Source organism: Artibeus jamaicensis, unplaced genomic scaffold (assembly GCF_021234435.1).
Source record: "Artibeus jamaicensis isolate MK-2021 breed Jamaican fruit bat unplaced genomic scaffold, CSHL_Jam_final contig_519, whole genome shotgun sequence".
NCBI lineage: Eukaryota > Metazoa > Chordata > Mammalia > Chiroptera > Phyllostomidae > Artibeus > Artibeus jamaicensis.
Genome location: NW_026521871.1, coordinates 44,968,406 through 44,990,586, shown reverse-complemented (window position 1 = coordinate 44,990,586; position 22,181 = coordinate 44,968,406). Strand labels below are relative to the sequence as shown.

Sequence of the window (22,181 nt, the reverse complement as noted above, 5' to 3'; positions counted from 1 at the left end):
GGGGTTTTTACTTCAGGTTTTCTTTGTTCTTCCAGGGCCTTTAGGTATAAAGTTGAACTGTTGATTTGGGATTTTTTCTTGAGGTAGGCCCGTATAGTTGTGAACTTACCTTGTAGAACTGCTTTTGCTGAATTCCATAAATTTTGAAAAGTTGTGTTTTTATTTTCTTGTTTCAGGATAGTTTTTGGTTTCTTGATTCCCTCTTTGAGCCACTGGTTATTTAGTAGAGTGTCGCTGAGCCTCCCCGTACTTGTGTTTTCCCAGTTTTCTTCCTATAGTCGATTTCTGGTTGCCTGCCATTGTGGTCGGGAAAGATGCTCGGTATAATTCCAGTCTTCTTGGATTTACTGAGGCTTGTTTTGTGGCCTAACATGTGATCTGTCCTGGAGAATATTCCATGTGCACTTGAAAAAAAGTGTATCTGCAGTTTTTGGATGAAATGTTCTATAAACGTCTTAAGTCGATCTTACCTAATGTGACATTCAAGGCCATAACTCCTTAGTTTTGACTGGGTTATCTGCCATCGATGTGGGCCGGGTATTTAAACCCACCGCACTTCCTGTATTACTGTGGATTGCTCACTTTGTGTATGATTGCTCTGTATTTTTGGATCGACCCACTTAAAATTATGTAATGTCCTTCTTTGTCTCTTTTTACATTTTTCATTTATAGTCTGTTTGACAGATGTAAGCATTGTTACTCCAGCTTTCTTTTCATTTGTTTACGTGGAATACCTTTTCTATCACTGCACTTCCAGTCTGTGTCTTTCAATTTCAAGTGAGTCTCTTGTGAGTAGCACACAGATGGGTCATGTTTTTTAACCACCAGCCATCATGTGTCTGTTTTGGTGCATTTACCTATTTACATTTAAAGTAATTATAAGTATGTACTTACTGTCATTTCGTTCATTGGTTTTCTAGTTCTGTGTAAGAAGGAGAGTTTTTTTTGTTTGTTTTTTTAAGATTTTATTTGTTTGTAGAGGGGAAGGGAAGGAGAGAAACATCAATGTATGGTTGCTCCCCGTGGGTCCCTTGCTGGGAACTGGCCTACAACCCAGGCATGTGCCCTGACTGGGAATCGAACCGCAATCCTTTGGTTCGCAGGCCTGTGCTCAGTCCACTGAGCCACACCAGCCAGGGCTAAGGAGGAGTTTTTTAATGCAAAATTATATGAAAAAAGGTTTTTAAAAGTCTGACAGGTTAAAATCTAAACCCAGTGTCAGCACAAAAGCTGCATCTCAGAGAGCAAGTTGTTGACATCGCAGGGCTCACTCTCTGCCTGACATGCTGCCCGTGAGGCGGGGCTTTAACTGTGAGGTGGTTCACTTCATCTCTCATTTTCACAGACTCTTCAGCTTCGTACTCGTCTGCTCAATATTTTGATCTCAAAGCAGTGCCATTTTTGCTCTGCAAAATTCACATTATCTAAAAAAGGAAACTCATACGGTAATTAATTGCATGGCTGTGTTCTGTGAACGTGGTGGACATTCCTTATGTCAGACATCACAGGATGTCCCCTCCAAACTCAGCGCACTGTTTTTCAGGCTTTTGTCCTCGTGAAAAAATTCATTTTTTCCTTGGTGAATGCCTGTGCTGCTTCTCTTCTCTCCATTTCTAGAAAAACAACTAGGGCACCAGGCAAAAATAGTGATATCTTTTTTAAGTGTTTCAGATCTACCTCCGTGGAGTTCAAAAAATTATTTCCGGCCCCCGTTAAGAGCATGGTCCTGATAGGCCAAGGCTGTGGGTTCCATCCCTGGTTAGGCCACATAACAGGAAGCAACCAGCAGGTGCACCAGTATGTGGAACAACAGATCGATGTTTCTCTCTCTAATCAGTAAATAAGAAATTTCTTTCCGGATAAGATGGATACAAGCACTCAGTTTTCACGTGTGTGTGGGGGGGGGGGGGTTGATGGCCCGCCTGCCCCTTGCCATAGCACTTTCACTACTTTGTTGATGCCCCACCCAGAACTTGCCAGTCGGTAGGTACAGTGCTGCTGGGGCTATGGGCTGGGCACTGAAAAAGCAAAATGTTTAAAAAGGGAATGTGTACATGAAGTTGCCTTAGGGAGGAGGAGCTGGAGGAGGTGAATCAGCTTTTATTCGTGTAGAATTATTTAAAGGTAACCTCTGAACTGGGGGAGGAGGTTAGAGATTTCTGGGAATTTTTGATTTTCATAGTCTTGGTTTTCTGGCTTGGCTTAAAAAAAAACCCGTAACTTCTCTTTCCTTTTTCTGCAGTTGAAAATAGTGGTGGTATCCACATAATTTTGAAATGATGTCTTATGTAGTCTGAACTATATTCAGCACCAAATAAAGTCACGCTTAAAAGTGTGTGAAGACTGAATCCAAGAAGTCTTGGGATTGGATTTTACTGTATGAAATGTTTCATATTGAAAACACAAGATGACCTTTCTAATGAGCTGTATGAGAGGCGAATCTCCTCACTGTCACTGCCATAGCCAAGCATCCTCGTGAGAGTGAGCACTTCGGGACAGCACGCCTGTTCTAGGGGCTGCGGCGCAGGCAGGCGGGCCGCCTGCCTGCTTCTCTGGCCGAGGCCAGTGGATAGAGTTCCTAGAAGCAGCCTTTGCTGTCTTTTTACACTGTATGCGGTTTGGAAATGAATGTAAAAACATACTGTGGGCATTTACCTTTCTGCGCCAGTTTGGCTGGTGCCGCCTGAACCTTCTGCTGAGCTGGGGCCGGGGGACAGTGCTGTTGTGGAGCCAGCATGGAATCTGTGTGTGGAGAGGTGCCACATGCTGACATGGTGACTGTGGTCAGGTAAGAGGCTTGCCACCTTCTCAGAAGAAATCATGTCTAACTAAGGGTGTGCGTCTCACGTCGTCCGTCATGCCAGATGGGGAGGAGCCAAGCAGGAGGGCCGGAAGCAAGCTGCATTATCCAGAGTACCTTGGTGAGAGGATCAGTGTAAATCCTAATAGGTACAAAGACTTCTGTGTTTTTGCTTTGTCACGGATTTATTGAAAAACTTTTTGCTTGTGCTTTCATTTTTAGCATTTTGTTTCTGGTTTTCATCTTCGAAGCCCCATTGCCTTTAAACTTCTGTGGTTTTCTGTTTCCGCTGTCCCTGTGTCTGATCCCTCTGAACTGCCCACCCCACCTCAGCCTGCACCGTCCCCTCCTTACACATCTTCCAAGTCCCGCCCCAGCGTCGGAGCTAGGTGACCGAAGCAGGAGAAAACATAGTTTCTGACATTGTGGTGAGGGGTCTTCATTATCAACAAGTGGAAATGATTCTGGGAACACTAAACATCATAAATCAAACACTATATTGTACCATGAAAATTCCTTAAACTTCTCAAACATTGAGCTTTATAGTACAATCATGAGTAGATGTTCTGGTGATTACTTAGAGGCTTTTTATACACCACACAATAGTTTCCTTTTCTGTAAAGAGATTGCCTCTTTCACAAAACCAAATGCCGTGTCTCATATGCTTTTCAAAGGGAACCTGGTATTTTCCTGATTTTTTTCCTACTGTCTTTCTCTCTTCCCTTCACCCAAAGCCCTTCCCAGAATTCATCAGCAAGCATTTTTCAGGTCTGTAGTGCGGCACGCCCAGTTTGTTTTTAAACTGTAATTCCATTGTAGCACCTCTGTCCACTTACCCAGGTGTCTTGGTTTCGAATGTGTTGTTTGATCTTCATCTTTGTACAGGCAGAAACAGGAATGAGTCATTCTGAATTTAAAATCTCTCCCATAAAGGAGGTTGTCTGATACAAAGAAGCACTATTTCTAAATATTTCCACCTTCAGTTTTAAAATATCTATAATTCTCATAGACCCTAAAGCAGGAGAGCCTTTGTTTCTGTCATTTTCCCTTTGCTTTTATATGAACACATTTTCTATACCGATCACTTGGGAAAGAAGTCAGCTTCCACTGTTTTAGTTTTGCTTGTCTACTTAGCATTTCTTTTTGAGTCTCAAAGATTTATGGAACAATAAGTGTCATTTAATGCTGTGTGCTATATTGAGTTCTGCGTTGGGTTTTAGAAGTTGGGTAAAAATAATTTAAAGCTCGTCAAACTTGAAACTACACCAAATGGTGTTGAGCATTAGTCTGTCCAAGTGAAACAAGTTAAATTATGGCACCAGCAAATTTGCTACTTTGTTTTTTTTAATAGTAGGATGTATACATCTCCGTATAATAAATGTTTTCCGACTGTTTTTGCAAATGTGTGTCTCATTTGAAAATCCCAGTCCCTGCCAGTGTCACAGGACAGTAGATTCAAGTGGCTCCATGGGTATGTTCTGAGTTCCCACCAATCTGAATGTTTTCTAAGAGCTGTGGCCCAGGTTATTTCTGCCCAGTAACTTCCACACCTGAAGCAGATCTGATTTTATCAGGTTTCTCCAGTTGTGTAAATAAGGTCATTGAGCACTGTCACTGTGATAGCTTAGGCATTTACATCAAATGGAAACTATAATGCATAATCACCAAAGCACATCTCTTACGTTGTTTATTTAAATAGCATCCTGCATCAGTCCCCACACAGTGGTGCAAATGTATATTTAAGTAACTGCAAAATATGTAGGCAAGTGAGTATCAGAGTATATCATAAAGCAATAAAATAAGGACTTGAATGCTTGTTTGGGTAGTCCCATTAAGTTGATTTACGGGGTTGTGAATTTACATGCATGTCCCCTCTTCCTAGAGTGCAGCTGAAGCATCATGTCCTAAATGCTTCTAAAACTGTCCACCTAATAGAAGTACTGCTAGTCGTGGGGAAAATGACACCTTGTCTTTGCTGTTTAACGTCACAAGCTCTGGACTCTTCAGTCCGGGAGTGGTTGCGAGGAAGGGTGGGCTCCCGTTAGCACACGTTTGCTGTGAAGGTGGTGATGTGTTCCTGACCTTAGTAAAGACAACACGTGGACAGCACAGGCAGAAACTAAATCGATCGCCTTACTGGAATTTAAATAACGTTGGGTCTTGAATTTAGGAAATGGTTTTGCTCAGATTGATCTACCAGATTATAGCAATAAAACCCTCTGACTTAAGCATTGCAATGGTTTATCCATTTTTATATTTTGAGTCGCAAAGGTGCCAACACTTTACTGATCGGAGTTTTAAGTGTGTACGACTTCTGAATAGTTCTGGTGTAACTTGATTTCTAAGATTTTAAAATAAACTTGGAAAAAATCACACCCATTCTACATGCATCCATTCATTATTTTTAATCAATTATAAATAACCTAAGCCTATTTGATTCTATTGCTTTAAGGTCCCCCAAATTTTGTGAGATGACGTGATTAGCTTTTCTCCTATAATAAAACTGTGCTGTAGCATACGCCAGAGCTTATAGTTTCCCACCAGGCAGCACAAACTCTGAGTTGACTTTTTGGTCCCCAAAAGTATATACGGCAGGTTGACAGAAACAGAGGTGAAGACCCTGCTCCACCCAGTTTAGAGTCCTTATTTCTTTGGTGTCTCATGGAAACTTCTTAACGTGCCTTCACGTAAGTCTCTACATATAAAACTATCAGGTATTATGAATTTGCAGTATAGCCACTTGGAAAAGTCCTGCTAACCAAAATGGAATCACTGAATTAAAGTAGGCCACCGTCTTAAGTATCAGGTAGAAAATCAACAGCCTGTTTTTTTCTGCTCAATTTGTGCTAACACTGATGGACTGTCTGCGCAACGCTGACAAAGCCAAGGACAGAACCTCTGTTCCCTGGGAAGGTACAGCCACCTCTTTAAGAAACCGGGTTTCTTGCACAGTCCTGGCTGCATGGAGACTGCTCCTGCCATGTGTTTCTTGACACAAGGCTTTGATTTGATTGCTTGGCAGCAGAATCAAGGTGAAAACTATCACCTACAGAAGTTACTGCAATCCCTACAGAAGTCTTTTACCTGCAATGCCTTTCCCAATGGAGAACCAACAGATGGCGGTGGAGAAGGTGGGGAAGACTCAGGTCTCCTCTGGACTTGGGCCCACACGGCCACTGTCAGAGAATGACACAGCACCTGCACAGCCGATGTCCACTTCCTCCCACTGCTGTCGGGGGGGTGACGGGCGCAAAATAGGCATGGACTTTGACATGAGGGAGCTGAGCCTGGAAATTGAAGGAAAGGGTGGAATAATCTTCACACTGATACTTTGGGGATTACAGGCATAAACCTAGAAAAACCTGTAGTTCTCTATGTAAAATTGGTTTCACTTTTACTATGAGGCAAATAGTTAAAAAAGAAATCCTGTTTACATAAAACAGCACCGTCTGAAGACAAAGGAACACTGATTTATACTAGGTCTGGCCATGGGTTGTCACTGGCTCTGTGTGCAAAGTGAGTGGAGTCCCCACAGCAGTGGCATCCTGGGGCTATTCCAGGGTGTAAATAAAAAGTTAAAATTTTAAAGCACATTCAAGAAAATAACATGAACTATGTGGAAAGAAAGTCATGTTCTATAAGGTGCTGTCACGGGGAAGTTAGCCAAGACCACATTCGACCTCCTAGTGGGAATGACCTCCAGCCCTTTCCTTGTAAAGGTGCTGATCACCACACTGGAACCCGTTCTGCAGGCTGAATCTTCCGGGGGGGGGGGGGGTGTGATTAAGGGAATTTTGAAGAAGTCTAAGGAGGCACTTGTGTAACATCAGTTTGAGTAATGGGGGGTTTAGAACAGAATGTAGAATGTGGGTGGTTTTTATTGTGGAGAGACAGGAAGGGGGAGAGGGAAACACTGATTTGTTCCACTTATTTGTACATCTCAGGGACAATGTTGGTTCTTACTGGATTTGGTGCTTAGAAATTGTGCCAGGTGTGCAGACTCCTGCCACACTTACCCGCATCCGCTTGATGCCCGCGCGGGTGACCTGCTGACAGTCGTACAGCTCCAGGCGCTCCAGGCCCCGGCAGCTTTCCAGGTGTTCCAGGGCCACGTCTGTGATGAGGAGGCAGTTGTCCAGCTCCAAGACTCGCAGTCTTTCGTGGCCACAGGTGCTGTTGCTCAGGTGCAAGATTCCGTCATCTGTGATTAGCTCACAGTGGGACAGACTCTGCGACAGGAAGAGATGAACATGTTTGCGAGACCCTCATTCCAAGGCTCACAACCTAGGCAAAGCAACAGGACTGGTTTGTGCAGGATCCCAGAGCAGCCAGTTATCAATGGGAGGATCAGACGTGAAGCTCGTGGCCCACGGGCCATTGGTTTGCTGTGGCTGGGCAGTGGTGTCCCTCCCCATTCTGACCATTAAATTAGAATTGCAGTGCATGGTCTGGTTCAAGATGGCGAAGGAAGAAGATCCTGAACTCACTTCCTGTGAACACAAATCCACAGCTACATAGGGAACGTCCTCTAAAAAACCTGACATGCTGAGCAACCCCTAGATGTGGGGCCAGTGAGAGAAGGCCCACACCAACTTGGGTAGGAGAGGCTGGGACACAGTGCTGCGGTCCACAGATGGAGGGTGCTTAAAACACGGAGCTTCTTCCTAAGGGGTGAGGGGTTAGACCCCACTGACTTTGAGGCCCATACCTGAGAGGCCCCCAAAAGAACTAGCTCAGAATACTGACAGGCTTAAGGCCACAAGACCACAGCAATCTGAGAAACAGGCCTCAAAGGCTTGCACACTTGGCCTCACCAGCCCCATGCCCAGTGTGGAAATGGTCAGTCAAGGGGCACCAGGACGGACTCAGGAGAGGCTCATTTGCCTGGATCACCACCCTGAGGGGTGGGCGTCTGCTTAGACACCCACTTGAGGGTCTTCTGGGGTGCTGTCTGCTCAGGGAGACTAGAGGTACCATCTTTGTGCACTATTGCCTTGCTCTGGCTGGAGGGTGCCATTTAAACTTAGGGGCTTTTTCCCTTTCCTGCTGGTACTGTATCTGTGCTCCCCCTCTGCCTCTCTCCAGCTGGTGTGCACCCTCTTTGCACCCCCCCTGCCACACTGCAGAGCACCTTTGTCTCTTGGAGGAAAGCTTTTACACATGACTGGTATCCAGGTCTCGTGGCTACTACCAGGGGACGAGTACATCTCTTGTCCCTGGTAGCCAATGGGGCTTACAGGGGTGAGTCCCACAGGACTGTAATCAATAGAGAAACAAGTTCTTAAAACAGCTGCCACCTCAAGGGCCCAGTAAGAGCCCAAAGACCCAGGAAGCTCAGTCCTTCTGTGAAAGAGGCCCATTAGTGGATCATCGCAGCCTGAGGGGCTGGCTTCTCACTGCTCCGTGTCTAAGGGCTGACTAATCCTTTCTGGAGACCGCACAGGGCAGGCACACACTTCACTCCCCGCTCAACCACATAGCAGATGCTGGTGACTCCTGGGGGCCGGGGCCACGCTCGCTGCTGCCGGAGCAGTTTGGCCAGAGAAAGAAAGAAAAGGCACCCAAATTGGAATGGAGTAAAAATCACTCTAAAGGACATACATACAGAAAATCCTAAGGACTCCTCCACCAAAAAAACTGTTACATGAATTCAGTAAAGGTGCAGGATATAAGATCAGTACATAAAAAAATCATGTCTATAGATTAATAACATTGTCAGAAAAAATTAAGAAAGCAATCCCATTTACATCTTCATGAAAGAGAATAAAATACCTAGAAATAAGTTTAACCAGGATAGGAAAGGCCTGTACTCTGAAGACTTTGAGACATGGGTGAGAGACTGAAGGTCCACATTCCACGCTGGGAAATGACTACTGTAAAACATATCACCCAAGCAGCCTGTGGCTTCAGTACAATCCCGACCAAATTTCAGTGGCATTTTTCACAAACAGTCTTAAACTTGTGTGGAACCACAAAGGACCCTGGTCAGTCAAAACAGCCCTGAACAAAGCTGGAGGTGCATACTCCCAGACTGCAAACTACATTACAACATAATAATCAAAATAGTTCGGTGCCGCCATACAAACAGATGCCTGTTGGAACGGCTGTTATCAAACAGACAAGAAGTAACAAGTGTTGAAGATGTGGAGGAAAGGGAACCCTTGTGCATTATTGGTTGGAATGTAAAGTGGTGCAGTTACTGTCGAAACCAGAAGGTGGTTCCTCAAAAAAATTAGAACTATTAGATGATCCAACAATTCCGCTGTTGTGTATGTGAAGAAAATGAAAATGTCAGTTTAAAGAAGCCATAGGCACTGTCATGTTCACTTACAACAGGCTCGATGTGGAAACAGCCTCCGTGTCCACCATTGGCTAACTGGGTAAAGACAGTGTAAGACAGACACACACGCAGTGGAGAACTCGGCCACAAGAAAGGAATTCCTGCATCTGTGACAACACGGATGGGCCTTGGGGCGTTATGCCCAGTGAAATAGAGGAGGATTAACACCTTATGATCTCACACGGAAGCAGAACACTGTGGGAGTTAAGACTTCTAAGTACAAAGTCACCGTAATATGCAGATGGGAGACAGGTTAGTCAGAGAATGCCGACACAGGTAGATTCCCGACAGCTCCCTGAAATCTGACCCCGAGCTCTTAGAAGTCCCACAGCTGTCCAAAGGCCAGAGGGAATGTGGAAATAAGGGAACTTGGTGGGGAGAGTAAAGAGTAACTCAAGGCCAAAGGTGCTTTGATGTTATCAAACTCTAGCCTCTGAGGACAGAGTCTGTTTCAAAGTCAGAGAAAGCTGGCTTACGACAAATCCCAGGCCAGCCACAGGGAAGACCAGGCCCTGTGGCGGTCAGGAGGTCTCAGGTCTCCAAGCAGATGTGTAGCTGGGCCTCAGTTTGTTCCACTAATAAAATGGGGACACCCACAGCGGGTCACTCAGGCTCATGGAGGGTGGAGTGAGCCAGCTGTCCAGGGGGTACAAGCAGCACAGTTCCGGGCCCAGGCTCCCAGCGTGAACTGCACGCGTGAGAGTCAGTGTTACTTCTCACTGCTCAACTTTGGGTCGTTCAATACATTCTACTTATTAGTATTTATTTATGTAGTACATACCTGTATATGGGAAAGAAACTGTATCTATATACATATTCACAGATACGAAATGCAAATGTAACAAAGCTGGGAGCATCGTCCTCCCTGACTTCAAACCGCGTTACAGAGGTCGAGTAATCAGTCTTCTGTCGTAGGTGCCATCACTGTAGTGGGCTAATTTTCACTCCACCCGACACAATGACCAGGAACCCGAGTGAAGTAAGGATGTGGGTCCCTCTATTAGGTGCACATCCTAAAATTAAAGCAGTAACATTTCAATGCCCTGCTTCCTGTGTTAACCCGACCAAGAGACTGTTGAAACCAAGAATGATGCCTTTACAGCAGGGAAACCCAGAGCCTATGGCGAGGCCTCTCCATCCCTAACGGAAGAAAAAAGTCACAGAAACAGACTCACCAGGGCTTGCAGTTTAGGGCAGTGGATGGAGAGCTGGACGAGCGTGCTGTCGGTGATCTGGAGAGAGACCATGTGCTGCGTCAGTGTGGCTTCCACGGTGGAACTTAGCACCTAACGACGGCTTCTGAACCGGGGAATCAAGAGGGAATTAAAGACGCCTCCCAAGCCCGCTCTGCTCGGGCAGGGACGGAGCACCTCTTTTCTTCGGCAACCTCAACTCTGCCCCCTCCTGCAGAAGCAAAGCGTTCTCTGGTCTCTACTCTGGTTCCCTAAGGGGGCCGAGGGACTGGGGACAAAAAGAGAGTGGGCAAGGAGGGTCCCCGGGGATTCTGTGTAGTCACCACATCCCTGGAAGTGCACGCTTATTTCTTTACTAAGTTCTGTGAAATGAGTCTTTTCTATGTTTGGTAAAACATGGAGCTGTTCTGACCACCTCAGCTGTCGCTATCTGATGACTGAACAGACCAAAGTTCACACACTCCATAGCCATGGCCCCCGTGCCAGGGCCGAAGGGGGTCCACTCACCAGGATGCATTCTTCAAGATCCATCTTCTCCAGGTCATGGCAATTCTGAAAGAGTCCACAGGCCCCCGTCAGCACGGGTCAGTGGTGAGGACGACCCTGGTGGCCTGCCCCGTGACGCCCGCTGAGCACTGGCCCCATATCCTGTTCTCTTCCAGTAGGAAAGGTGCCCTGCTCCAAGAGAGACCCAGGCAGCCAGCAGGAGCCCTCTGAATCACACTCATTTTGGAAATGGGGACAGGGCTGCCCCGGACTGCATTGCCTTTTCTCATCCTGGAGTGGTGGCTGCCTACACCTTCACAGACACCAGCTGCAAAGGAGGTTCTTTAAGGGCCCAGTGGGGGCGGGAGGGTGCCGGGCCACAGCCTGGGCAGGTGAGGGCAGGGATAAAAGAACGTGTATTGGCATCCCCAGGAGGACTCGGGTTCGTGACGACAGGCCAGAGGGGCCCCCAAGGGGGTCTGCATGTGCAGGTCAATGTGGAGGATGGAGTGGAGGCAGAGCAGAGCCCAGCTGGGTGTGGATGAGGCAGGGCATCGGCCCAGGCAGGAGGCTCCAATACTGCAGCCCCTCCTGACCACGGAGAGCGGCCTCGCCCACTACAAACCCTCCCGGACCTCCCTAGCTTCCCACCACCTGGGAAAAAGCAAGGCACACCCGAGGACTATTCTACATGGCCCCGGTCCTTTCTGAAGGTAGTTCTCTGCATACTCCGAAACCCCTCCACGTCACTTTGAGTGAGGGAGGCGAGTTAGAGTTGGGCTTTACTTTATAAAGCCCCCACCTTACCCGAGCTAGAAGTGTAAAGCCTGCGTCAGTCAAATGGGAACAGCGGGCAGCCTCCAAAATCCTGGGATGCAGAGCGGGGGGAAGAGAGTGGCGACTGTTAGCAGCGGAAACACGCTCGCTGGCACGCCCTTGCCTCTGGTCGCAGCCCTCAGGGTTGTAAATGCAAATGCTGCCCCACCGCACAGAGGAGAGGATGAGGCTTAGGGAGGAACGGGACCTGCCCTCGGTCCCGCGGTCCCACCGGAAATTCCGGGGCAGATCCAGGGGTCTTCCCACAATGCCAGTACATTGTTGCTGCTGTTTTTAGTTCTCCGGTGTTTGCTGACTTTTAAACACAATTTAAATGAACTTTTACTCAACAAAATCATCTTGATAAGTACTGCATTTACTGAAATCCTCAGTTACCATACAGGAGAATTAAAAAATTTACAGACAATGAAAGAGTTAAAAAAAAACTTAATTCTCAATTCCTATATTAACAAGGATGGATGCCATGTATGTGTATATAATTATACATAGTACATATATACATATAATTATATAATACATATAATTTTGACTGTTTCTGACCAGTTTTAATCACACAGATACATTTTACTATGCAGGAACATCAAAATTATCTGGAATCTTCCTTACCAGTAAGAAAAATGGGCAAAAGACAAAAGTAGACAATCCTTAAAAGATACGTAACTGATGTATGCATAAGAAATGGATTCGTTTTCCTGGCAAATAAAAAATACTAAAACATAGTACAGGAGTTAAGATAGCTGGTTCTGAAGTCAAACTCAGCAAGTTCAAGTTCCAGTTTTAATTCTTACTCATGTGATCCAGGACAAATCATGGTTTGTTTTTTTTTTTTTTGAGCCTGGGATTCTCCCCTGAGAAACAAGTGAGAGTAACAGGGCTTCCCTCCTGGAGACGCAGGGAGGATGGAGTGAGATACTGCTTATAAAAGGGCCTAACCCGGAGCCTAGAGTTCAACTGAGATTAGTGATGACTAATACTTTGTCGCCATTACTGAAGATTTAACATAGTATTATGTGGAGAATCAAAATAAATCATTATTTACTCAAGCAAAACGTTGCTTCCGGCTGGGAGATGATAAACATGGCAGTTGGGATGCCCCTCCCCCAACTCTGTCCATAGAGGCAGAAACGTGACATCTGGATGCAGGGCTATCACCCTGCTGACAATCGGGTCACTCTGATGTCAGAGTGATGACACGACAAAGCAAATCAGGGAGAGTGGGGGCTCAATGCGTGCAGCCCATCAAGGTACCACGGTTTAGACTCCCCGGTGGCGGACAGTTCAGCACTACCCCTACGCCCCAAAATGAACTGGATGCCACACAGCCCCCCTGGACCACCCCCCCACAACCACTGCCTCCTCCCCCAGCACTGATGCCGCCAGCTCGTCAAGACTTCCCCTCCCCCAGGAATCCCCCCAGGTCAGCCCCGCCACATTCTGAACAGCAGAGCAAGGCAGAGAGCCACTCACTGAAGTCTCGGGCAGTTCAAAGCCAGGGCTGTGAGGGAGGCGTCCGTGAGGTTGCTGCAGCCAGAGAGGCAGAGGGCCTGCAGGCGGTGGCAGCCCCGGCAAATCTGCACCACGCCTTCATCTGTAATGCGCTGGAAACCGAACCGGAGAGGAGGGTCAGAGGGCGCCAGCACCCTGAAAGGGAGCAGCAGGAACATGGGGTCCACTGTGGCCCCTTGGCTTCAGCTGCCGGTCCCCAGCACTGGGTCCCGGCAATTTAAACAAGGTGAGGAGGTGATGTACACAGCAGGTGAGCATTCAGGTTACTTCTGCGCAGCCTGAGAAGCAGAGCATCACCGAGAAGACTGATACGTATTTTCAAATTGTTTCCCTTCCCAGGTTCGCTGAATTTTTTTTTCAAGAAAAATTCATAAAATTTTATTAAAAATTTGATTCAAGAAAGAGCTCATGAGACTTGACTAAGTGACATATTAATTTTTGGTTGAATTTCTATAGATGAATGCTTTAGTTACCTGCCACATAAATCCTAAATGTCTACAGTATTTCCTCAAATATTTATAAAATAGCAAAGCTAAATCACTAAATCACTGGTAAGTGAACATTCAAAATAATATCGTTATTTAAGTACACAGATTTACATGGAAATAAACATGCATGTTTATGTCATACTTCAGTCCTGGCCAGGGCAAGCCAACACACAGTTCCAGGTGCTATTTGGAGCCGTGCGGGCCCCTGTGGTCGCTAAGTGTCCAGAAGAGCTTCTCCTTTGCCCTCCATCCTCAGGGACTCTACAGCTTTGTGATTCAGTCACTAAATGCCGCATGCAAGGGATTTCTCTTATTTTTTCAAAACGATGCTCGCCTTGAGAAACCCAGTAGGAAGCGGAAAGCGTTCTCCCCAATGACTCATATTTACAACCGCGGGAACGACAGCTTTTCTGAGACTGCTGCTCTGAGGAGAGTTACACCTTGCTCTGGCCCTTCATCTTCAAAGCATCTGTGTATCTGTCATTCCTTTTTATACAGAGACACCGTGACAAGGGTCGTCACCCCCAGTTTATAAGTAGAAGGACACTGAGACCTTACCACGAATTGTGCGGGTTCCTGATAGCCTAACATAACCTGAGCCCCGACGCGTAACATCTGCAGGAGAAACGTCAGCGGCTTTGCATGGGCCTGTCTGTTCAGGTGGCTGTGCTGCATCTTGTGGCAGCGGGCAGATCACAGGAGGCCACGGGACGAGACCCGCCCGGGATGCTGCGGCGGGGCCCCGACAGCAGGCCCCTGAGGGAGCAAACCGGGAGCGGAAGGGGTGCACAGGAAAGGCACGTGACTTACCGAGCAGGACTGTAAGTTGAGGCTCACGAGCTCGTGGCAATAGTTCTGAATGTGTTTGAGGGCTTCGTCTTCTAACTGGGTGGACAGAGGAAACGAGGGGTGGAGCCAGGTGAGGGAGCCGCAGGGCGCCGGGGAAAACGCGCAGCAGCAAGTCCCGGATGAAGTGCCCACACCCATTTTTGGACAAAGGGTGGATGCACCCGGCGCGCCGACCCCGGTACCTGCGTGCAGCCCCTCAGCAGCAGCGCCTTCAGGCCTCGACAGCCGCGCACCAGGGCCTCCACGCCGTCCTTCGTGATCTGATCGCACCAGGACAGGTTCAGGTACTCCAGGTTTCGGCAGCCCTCACTGCGAGAACGAGAAGCAGAGCCACACATGCGCAGTCTGTCCTGCGGAGGCCTTACTTCCGATTTTGAGTTTGGCAAACCACCAGCGACTCCAGGGAGAGAGAACCTCTGGGGCCTGTGCAAGCCGCCAACTCCTGCTCCCGGGGACTATTAGAAGGGCTTCAGACACATCAACATGTCCTCAGCTCTGGGTATTTCTCTTGACCACACACAGCAGGTACTCCTACCTGATCCCCTTTAAGGAGCTGTTGGTGATGGACACGCAGGAGGTCAGATCCAGATGTTTCAGCTTGGAACAGAACCTGCTGAGGCTGTAACACGTGCTGAAAAAGAGCAGAGGCACTAAAGACATTTTCAACCGTGTTTCTCTCCTCTCCGTCTCCCTGTAGCCAATTAGTCACCAAACTAATTTTCATTACTTACCTGTCGGTGATTTTTGTGCAGCCATTGAGGTTTAAATGTTCGATGTTTCGGCAGTTCTGAGCAAAGGTCCTGAAATGAAAAAACATTTAAAAACTCCCTGCAAGTTGCTGGGTAGCCACTAGAGGGCATGAGTAACCATTCACATTTAGAACGGTGCCCCTCGAAATTTTATTTTATTGGGCAAACAACCCTTAACATGAGATCTATTCGCTTAACAGAATTTTAAGTGGACAATATGTTATTGCTGACTACAGGTACTAGGGCTCCTCAAACTTTAATGCGCCCACAAAGAAACTGGCGTTCTGGTCCCCACGCAGAGCACTGCTGCTCTGGGGACCACGCTTCGAAAAGCAAAGCCCTGGAGCAGCGACTTTCAACCTTTTCCACCTCATGGCACACACACACTGATCACTACAGCTCTGTGGCACACCAAAAAATATTTTTTGCTGATCTGACCAAAAAATAGCTGTAATTTGGATTCATTCTCAGTGGGCAGCTACTGTGTTGGCCGTGGTCATTTTTTATTTCACAGTCTGCAGGAGAAGAGGCCAGCGCCCCCGACTAAATAGTCCCGTACTGCACGTTGTAAAAGCCCAGGACACACTAGAAACCCCTGCTCGGCAATGACTACGGATCAGTCTGAACTCTCCTCATCCACACTTTGTGGTCCACTAAGAATCGAGGCCCGGGGCCCTGTTAACCTCCCCTTTAAAGGAAAGTCGGTGAGAAGTAAGAAGTCTGCATCCTTCCTATGCTGTGCCATGCTGTCACTTAGTGCCCTGCGGTCTTTCTGGGAAAACTGCCTCTTGCCTTTGATGGGGTGGGTAGTTGATCAGTATCAAGAACTGGCCACTCACTGAGGGAGACACTGAGTCATGAAGGGCTGCTCCTTCAATGATTTGTGGGTTGGTGGCAAGGCCAGAAGCAGAAAATTAGACATCTCCTACTTGCCACTTAATGCTTAACATATCAGCTGGGTTTTCTGCATTTTCTGCATTTTTCCTAAAATTCAGTTTCAACACATCTTGTAAGACTGAGCCCTGACTCTTCCATGCATTACCCAAACCTCTCCAAAAGCTGCACTCGTGCCGGATGTCACTCTATCTGTGACATCCTTCTGCCCCGTGACAGCACAGGAACCAAGCTAGAGCCGGACGGGCTCCGAGTTGAGGATGTGAAGCCAAAAGTCTCTGACCAAGGCAGTTAGAGTTATCGGAAAAGAATCAACGTTACAGGGAAAGAAATTCAGAGATCTGCAGAGGGACCCTCCAACAAGCACTGGAGGGGACGGCAGCCAGGGCTCCCCTGGAGCCAGGAACAAGGCCCACCCCACCCCCAAGAGTGTGGATGTCACCCTTCAGGGGCACCGGGCAAGGTAATGACGAGGTTCTTGCTTCAGGAATGGGGTGCAATTAGCCCTTGGCCAAATGCTACTTTGGTCCAAACTAACAAATTTTAAAAACAAAATATGAAAGGAATGAGGTCCAAGTAACTCGAATATTTTCGGAAATACAAAAATATCTGCACCCAAAGTAAAATTTACAACGCCTGGCATTGAACAAAAAACTACCCTACACTTGAAAACAGAAAATACATCTTCTCCGCAATGAAGAGCAAGTTCAGTCCATCGAGGCTGACCTCCAACTGACCCAGACACTAGAAACAGCAGACAAAGGCAGTAAAAGTTATTACAAACGTGCTCTGTGCACTAGAGTGCTACGAAGCTAAAGATGAAGCATGCCGTGTTTAAAAACATGTTATGTAGAGACATGAAGATTTTTTAAAATATTTTATTTATTTATTTATTTTTAGAGAGAGGGGAAGAGAAGGAGAAAGAGAGGGAGAGAAACATCAGTGTGTAGTTGCCTCTCACGTGGCCCCCACTGGGAACCTGGCCTGTAACCAACCCAGGCATGTACCCTGACTGGGAATCGAACCAGCACCCCTTTGGTTCACAAGCTTACTCAATCTACTGAGCTACACCAGTCAGGGCTGAAAGATATTTTTTAAAGCCCCAACTTAAAACGTTTAGGTATGAAAAGCACAGTGGCAGAGAGAGAAACTGGCTACATGGGATGAGGAGCAGATCAGACACCGGGAGAGAAACAGCTGCTGAGCTCCAAGGAACAGCGATGGAAACGCCCAAAAGCAAACATGGAGACAAAGGTAAAAGATTCACACCAGATAAAGTACACTCTCTGATCATAACAGAATTAAGTAGTAATCAACCATGTAAAAGTCTGGAACATGTCCAAATATCTGGAAACGAAGCAATACATTTCTAAATAAGCCATGGGTCAACAACGAAATCAAAAGGTAAAGAGAATGTATTTGAACTAAAAAATGCAAACAGCATTAGAATTTCTGATATGCTACTACATCAGCACTTCAGTGAAATTCATAGCACTAATCTTCTACATTAGTAAAGAAACAAAAATTCTCAAATCCATGACTTCAGCTTCCACCTTAAGAAACTAAAAAAAGCCCTGGCTGGTGTGGTTCAGTGGATTGAGCGTGGGCCTGTGAACCAAACAACCGCAGTTGGATTCCCAGTCAGGGCACATGCCTGGGTTGCAGGCCAGTTCCCAGCAGCGGACGCACGAGAGGCAACCATACATTGGTATTTCTCTCCCTCTCTCCTTCCCTTCCCCTCTAAAGATAAATAAATAAAATCTTTTAAAAAATGAAACTTACTGTGAACCAGACAACCGCAGTTCGATTCCCAGTCAGGGCACATTCCTGGGTTGCAGGCCGGTTCCCTGCAGGCCAGTTCCCAGCAGGGGATGCACAAAAGGCAACCACACATTGATGTTTCTCTCCCTCTCTCCTTCCCTTTCCCTCTAAAGATAAATAAATAAAATATTTAAAATAAAATAAAATAAAAAATGAAACTTAAAAAAGGTGACCAAATGAAACCCAAAGTAAAGAAAGTAAATAATAAAGATCAGAATGGAAATCAAAGAAGTAAAAAAACAAACAAAAAATAATAATAAAATAAAATACCAATGAAACCCAAAGCTAAGTCTTTACAAATACAAATAAAACTAATAAGTCTAGCCAGAGAGAACAGAAAAAAAGATAAAATTAACAATCTCAGAAGAATTTACTAATCTTTGCTCTTTAAAAATACAGTATTAATGCCAGTAAAAATATTCAGACTATATAAATTTCAACAGGCACTGTATAATCATTGAATTTTTATTAAAAATGACAACTACTTTCATATGGTAAAAATAAAACCGTATCAGGAATAAAGACAGGAGATACCACTGCAGATATTGAAAAAATGATAAGAGGGTATTATAAACAACTTTATGCCAATAAATTCAAGAACTCTGATGAAATGGACAAAATCTTTAAAAGACAGAAACTACAGCAAAACTTACTCAAGAAGAAACGGAAGACTGAAGAGTTGTGTACATATTAAAGAAATACATCAATACAGGGCACAGGGTTTGTGCCGCGACTGGTGATGCTCAGTGGACTGGGTACTGGCCTGCAAACCAAAGGTTTCCGGTTCAGTTCCGTTTGGGGCACATACCTGGGTTGTGGGCCAGGTTCCCCACTGGGATTGCAGGGGAGGCAACTAATCAACCTCCCTCTCCCTCTCCTTCTCCCTCCCTGTACTCTCTCTGTAAAAATATAAATCTTTTTTAAAAAGAGGGAAAGAAATACAATCTGTAGTTTAAACCATTCCACAAAAGAAACATGCAGGCCTAAATAACCTCAATGATGACTTCTACCAAACATGTAAGGAAAATAATCAATAGGCATTATACATAAATGCTCCCCAAAAAGCTGAGGTGTGTCCTTCTCCCAATTCGTTTTATGAAGCCAGTATTATCTTGGTAACTAAATCCAACCAAAAAAAATCACAAGAAAACCATAAAACAGCCCTTATGAATACAGATACAAAAAATTTTTAATTTTAGTAAGTCCAAGAATATATAAAAATATAATACACGATGACTAAAGTAAGGTTAATCTGAGGGATGGAATGTTGGTTTAACACTCAAAACTTAACCAATGTAATTCGCCATACTAATAAACTAAGTAAGAAAAACCTATGATGATCTAAAATATGCAGAAAAAGCATTTGACACACTCTACCATCCACTCTGAAAAACTGCAAACTAGGAGTAGAACAAAATCTTCTCAATTTGATGATCATTGAACAAATAATCTATAGCTAACATTGTACTTAATTTTTTTTTAATTTATTTTTTTAAATTGATTATGCTGTTACAGTTGTTCTATTCCCCCCTTCATTTCCCTCCGCCCTGCCCCCCCATCCCCACCATTACCCCCCTTTAGTTTATGTCCATGTGTCTCAAGTCCTTTAGGTTCTGTATTTCCCATGCTATTCTTGCCCCCCCCCCATCTATTTTCTATCTACTGTCTATGCTACTTATTTTCTGTACCTTCTCCCCCCATCTCCTCCTCCCACTCCCCTGTTGCTAACCCTGCTTGAGATCTTCATTTCTATGTTTCCACTCCTGATCTAGCTGTCCTTTTAGTTTGCTTTCGTTTTAGGTGTGGTTGTTAATAACTGTGAGCTTGTTGTTCTTTCACTGTTCATGTTTCTTTAACTTCTTCTTCTTAGATAAGTCCCTTTAACATTTCATATAATAAGGGCTTGGTGATGATGAACCCCTTGAATTTGATCTTATCTGAGAAGCACCTTATCTGTCCTTCCATTCTAAATGAAAGTTTTGCTGGATAGAGCAATCTTGGTTGTAGGTCTTTAGATTTCATGACTTGGAATATTTCTTTCCAGCCCCTTCTTGCCTGTAAGGTCTCTTTTGAGAAATCTGCTGACAGTCTGATGGGGACTCCTTTGTAGGTGACTGTCCCCTTAGCTCTTGCTGCTTCTAGGATTCTCTCCTTCATTTTAATTTTGGCTAATGTAATTATGATGTGCCTTGGTGTGTTTCTTCTTGAGTCCAACTTTTTTGGTACTCTCTGAGCTTCTTGGATTTCTTGGAAGTCTATTTCCTTTGCCAGATTGGGGAAATTTTTCTTTTATTATTTGTTCAAATAAGTTTTCCACTGGTGGCTGTGCCTTTCCCCTTTCTGGTACCCCTATAATTCGGATATTGGAGCGTTTAAAGATGTCCTGGAGGTTCCTAAGACTCTCCTCATTTCTTTGAATTCTTGCTTCTTCACTCTTTTCTGTTTGGCCATTATTTGCTTTCTTCTGGTCCACTCCATTTATTTGAGTCCCAGTTTCCTTTTCATCGCTATGGGTTTCCTGTGGAATTCCATTCATTTCCATTAGTTGAGCCTTCATATGTTTCTCTAATTTGTGGCTATAATCAACCAGATCTGTGAGGATCCTGATGACCAGTGTTTTAAACTGTGCGTCTGAGAGTTTTGCTATTTCTTCGTCGCTTAGATTTATCTCTGGGGCTTTGAGGTCTTCCTGCGACATTTTTGGTCTGTTCTGGCCCTTTAAATGTGAGAAGCGGTGCCTTGGACTCCCAGGGCGCTGGGTTGTGACGCTGTATGTGGGGGCGTGGTCAGAGCGGGGAAATGGCGGCGCCCTCTATCACCGCGGCCGGTCCAACCGCCCACTCCCTCGCCTGTCCGCTTGCGGGCAATTAGGCAACCGCAGTCAACACACTGCACCGCCTCCCCACTGTCTCCTCTGCAGTCGCTCACCCGGTGGGTTGCTCGGTCGCTCACTAGGTCCAATCCTGCGTTTGGAACCCGTGCGTCTGGATTCGTGCGTCTGGATTCCGCGCCCGGGTCGACCGAGCCCTCCTGTGCAACCCCTCACCAGACACCGGTTTCGCCCCTTACCGGTCGGGCTGAAGAATTTGTTGTTAACGGACTTCCGAAAAGTTCAATTTTCCGTGTTCTGGTTGTGTTTTCTGATGCTAATATTTAGTTGTCCCTAAACTTGGTTGTGTGAGAAGGCACGGCACATCCACCTATACCTCCATCTTGGCGGAAGTCCTACTTAATTCTTAATACATTTCCCCTAAGTCTGAGAACTGGCTAGGATGTCTATTTTCACCATTTTTATTCAACACCACACTAGAGATTCCAGCCAGTGCAATCAGACAAGAATAAGAAAAAGCACTGATTAGAGACAAAGAAGAAAAACTTTCTTCACTTATGGGTAACACAGTTGTCTACACGGAAAATCCAAAGCCATTAACAAAATGACTACTAAAACTAAGAGTATATTAAAGTTGCAGGATAAAAGAGCACTGTATAAAAACCAACAGTATTTCTATTTACTAACAATAAGCAATCCAAATTGGAGTTAAAAACAGTAGTATTTACAGTAATGTTTTGTAAACCTTAGGGATAAATACGAGGAAAGGTGTGCACTCCCTGCCCACTGAAAACCGCAGAGCACGCTGAGAGAGGTGGTAACGCACCACCAGGTGTGGAAAGGCACACCGCGGTAGTGGGAGGGAGCGCTCAGGCGGTTTCGGTGTCAGGTCTCCCCCACTGACCTCTGGATTCAACACCATCCTAATCAAGACTCCGACAAGGCTTCTTGTAGAAACTGACAAGGCAATTATATAATTTATATGGAAATGGAATGGATCTAGGAGAGCTAAAACAGCTTTGAAAAAGAACAAAGTTGGAAGATTAATATTCCCTGATTTCAAGACTTATTATAAAGCTACAGTTATCAAGACAGTGTGGTTTGGTGTGAAGATAGACAAGTAGATCAATTAAAAATATAAGTCATACACTGACAGTTGTCCCACTATTATTTGGACAACTGATTTCCAACAAAGACACAAAGGCAATTTAGTGGAGACAAGGTGGTCATTTCAACATATGGTGTGAGAACTGGACACCAGAGGCCAAAAAAAAAAAAAGAATTTCAATCTGTGTCTCACACCATCTACAAAAACCAATTCAACATACGTCACAGGTCTAAACTACAAAACTTCTAGAAACACAGGAGAAAACCTTTATGGCCTTGGG

General features: G+C 45.5%; 2 protein-coding genes across 10 annotated transcripts in view; one reads left to right on the top strand and one right to left on the bottom strand.

Moving 5' to 3' along the window:
* UBP1 (upstream binding protein 1) overlaps nucleotides 1-5,099 on the top strand; it is a 53,635-nt gene extending 48,536 nt beyond the window's left edge. For both annotated transcript variants that reach the window (XM_037148197.2, XM_053669080.1), the window contains one exon: nucleotides 2,243-5,099. In XM_037148197.2, the coding sequence (XP_037004092.2) occupies nucleotides 2,243-2,280 (38 nt within the window). In that variant the 3' untranslated portion in view covers nucleotides 2,281-5,099. The remainder of the gene's footprint in view (nucleotides 1-2,242) is intronic.
* Nucleotides 1-22,181, bottom strand: part of FBXL2 (F-box and leucine rich repeat protein 2) — a 57,036-nt gene that overhangs the window by 9,723 nt on the left and 25,132 nt on the right. For 3 of the 8 annotated variants that reach the window (XM_053669082.1, XM_053669084.1, XM_053669083.1), the window contains 10 exons: nucleotides 15,231-15,299; nucleotides 15,035-15,130; nucleotides 14,682-14,808; nucleotides 14,461-14,535; nucleotides 13,124-13,254; nucleotides 11,627-11,687; nucleotides 10,841-10,885; nucleotides 10,316-10,372; nucleotides 6,817-7,029; nucleotides 5,237-6,087 (listed from right to left, as the gene is read on the bottom strand). In XM_053669082.1, coding sequence (XP_053525057.1) covers nucleotides 5,980-6,087; nucleotides 6,817-7,029; nucleotides 10,316-10,372; nucleotides 10,841-10,885; nucleotides 11,627-11,687; nucleotides 13,124-13,254; nucleotides 14,461-14,535; nucleotides 14,682-14,808; nucleotides 15,035-15,130; nucleotides 15,231-15,299 — 982 coding nt within the window. In that variant the 3' untranslated portion in view covers nucleotides 5,237-5,979. Of the gene's footprint in view, nucleotides 1-5,236; nucleotides 6,088-6,816; nucleotides 7,030-9,921; nucleotides 10,154-10,315; nucleotides 10,373-10,840; nucleotides 10,886-11,626; nucleotides 11,688-13,123; nucleotides 13,255-14,460; nucleotides 14,536-14,681; nucleotides 14,809-15,034; nucleotides 15,150-15,230; nucleotides 15,300-17,924; nucleotides 17,978-22,181 lie in introns of those variants that run through there. The other 5 variants (XR_008392321.1, XR_008392320.1, XM_053669085.1 and 2 more) reach the window with 4 other exon arrangements.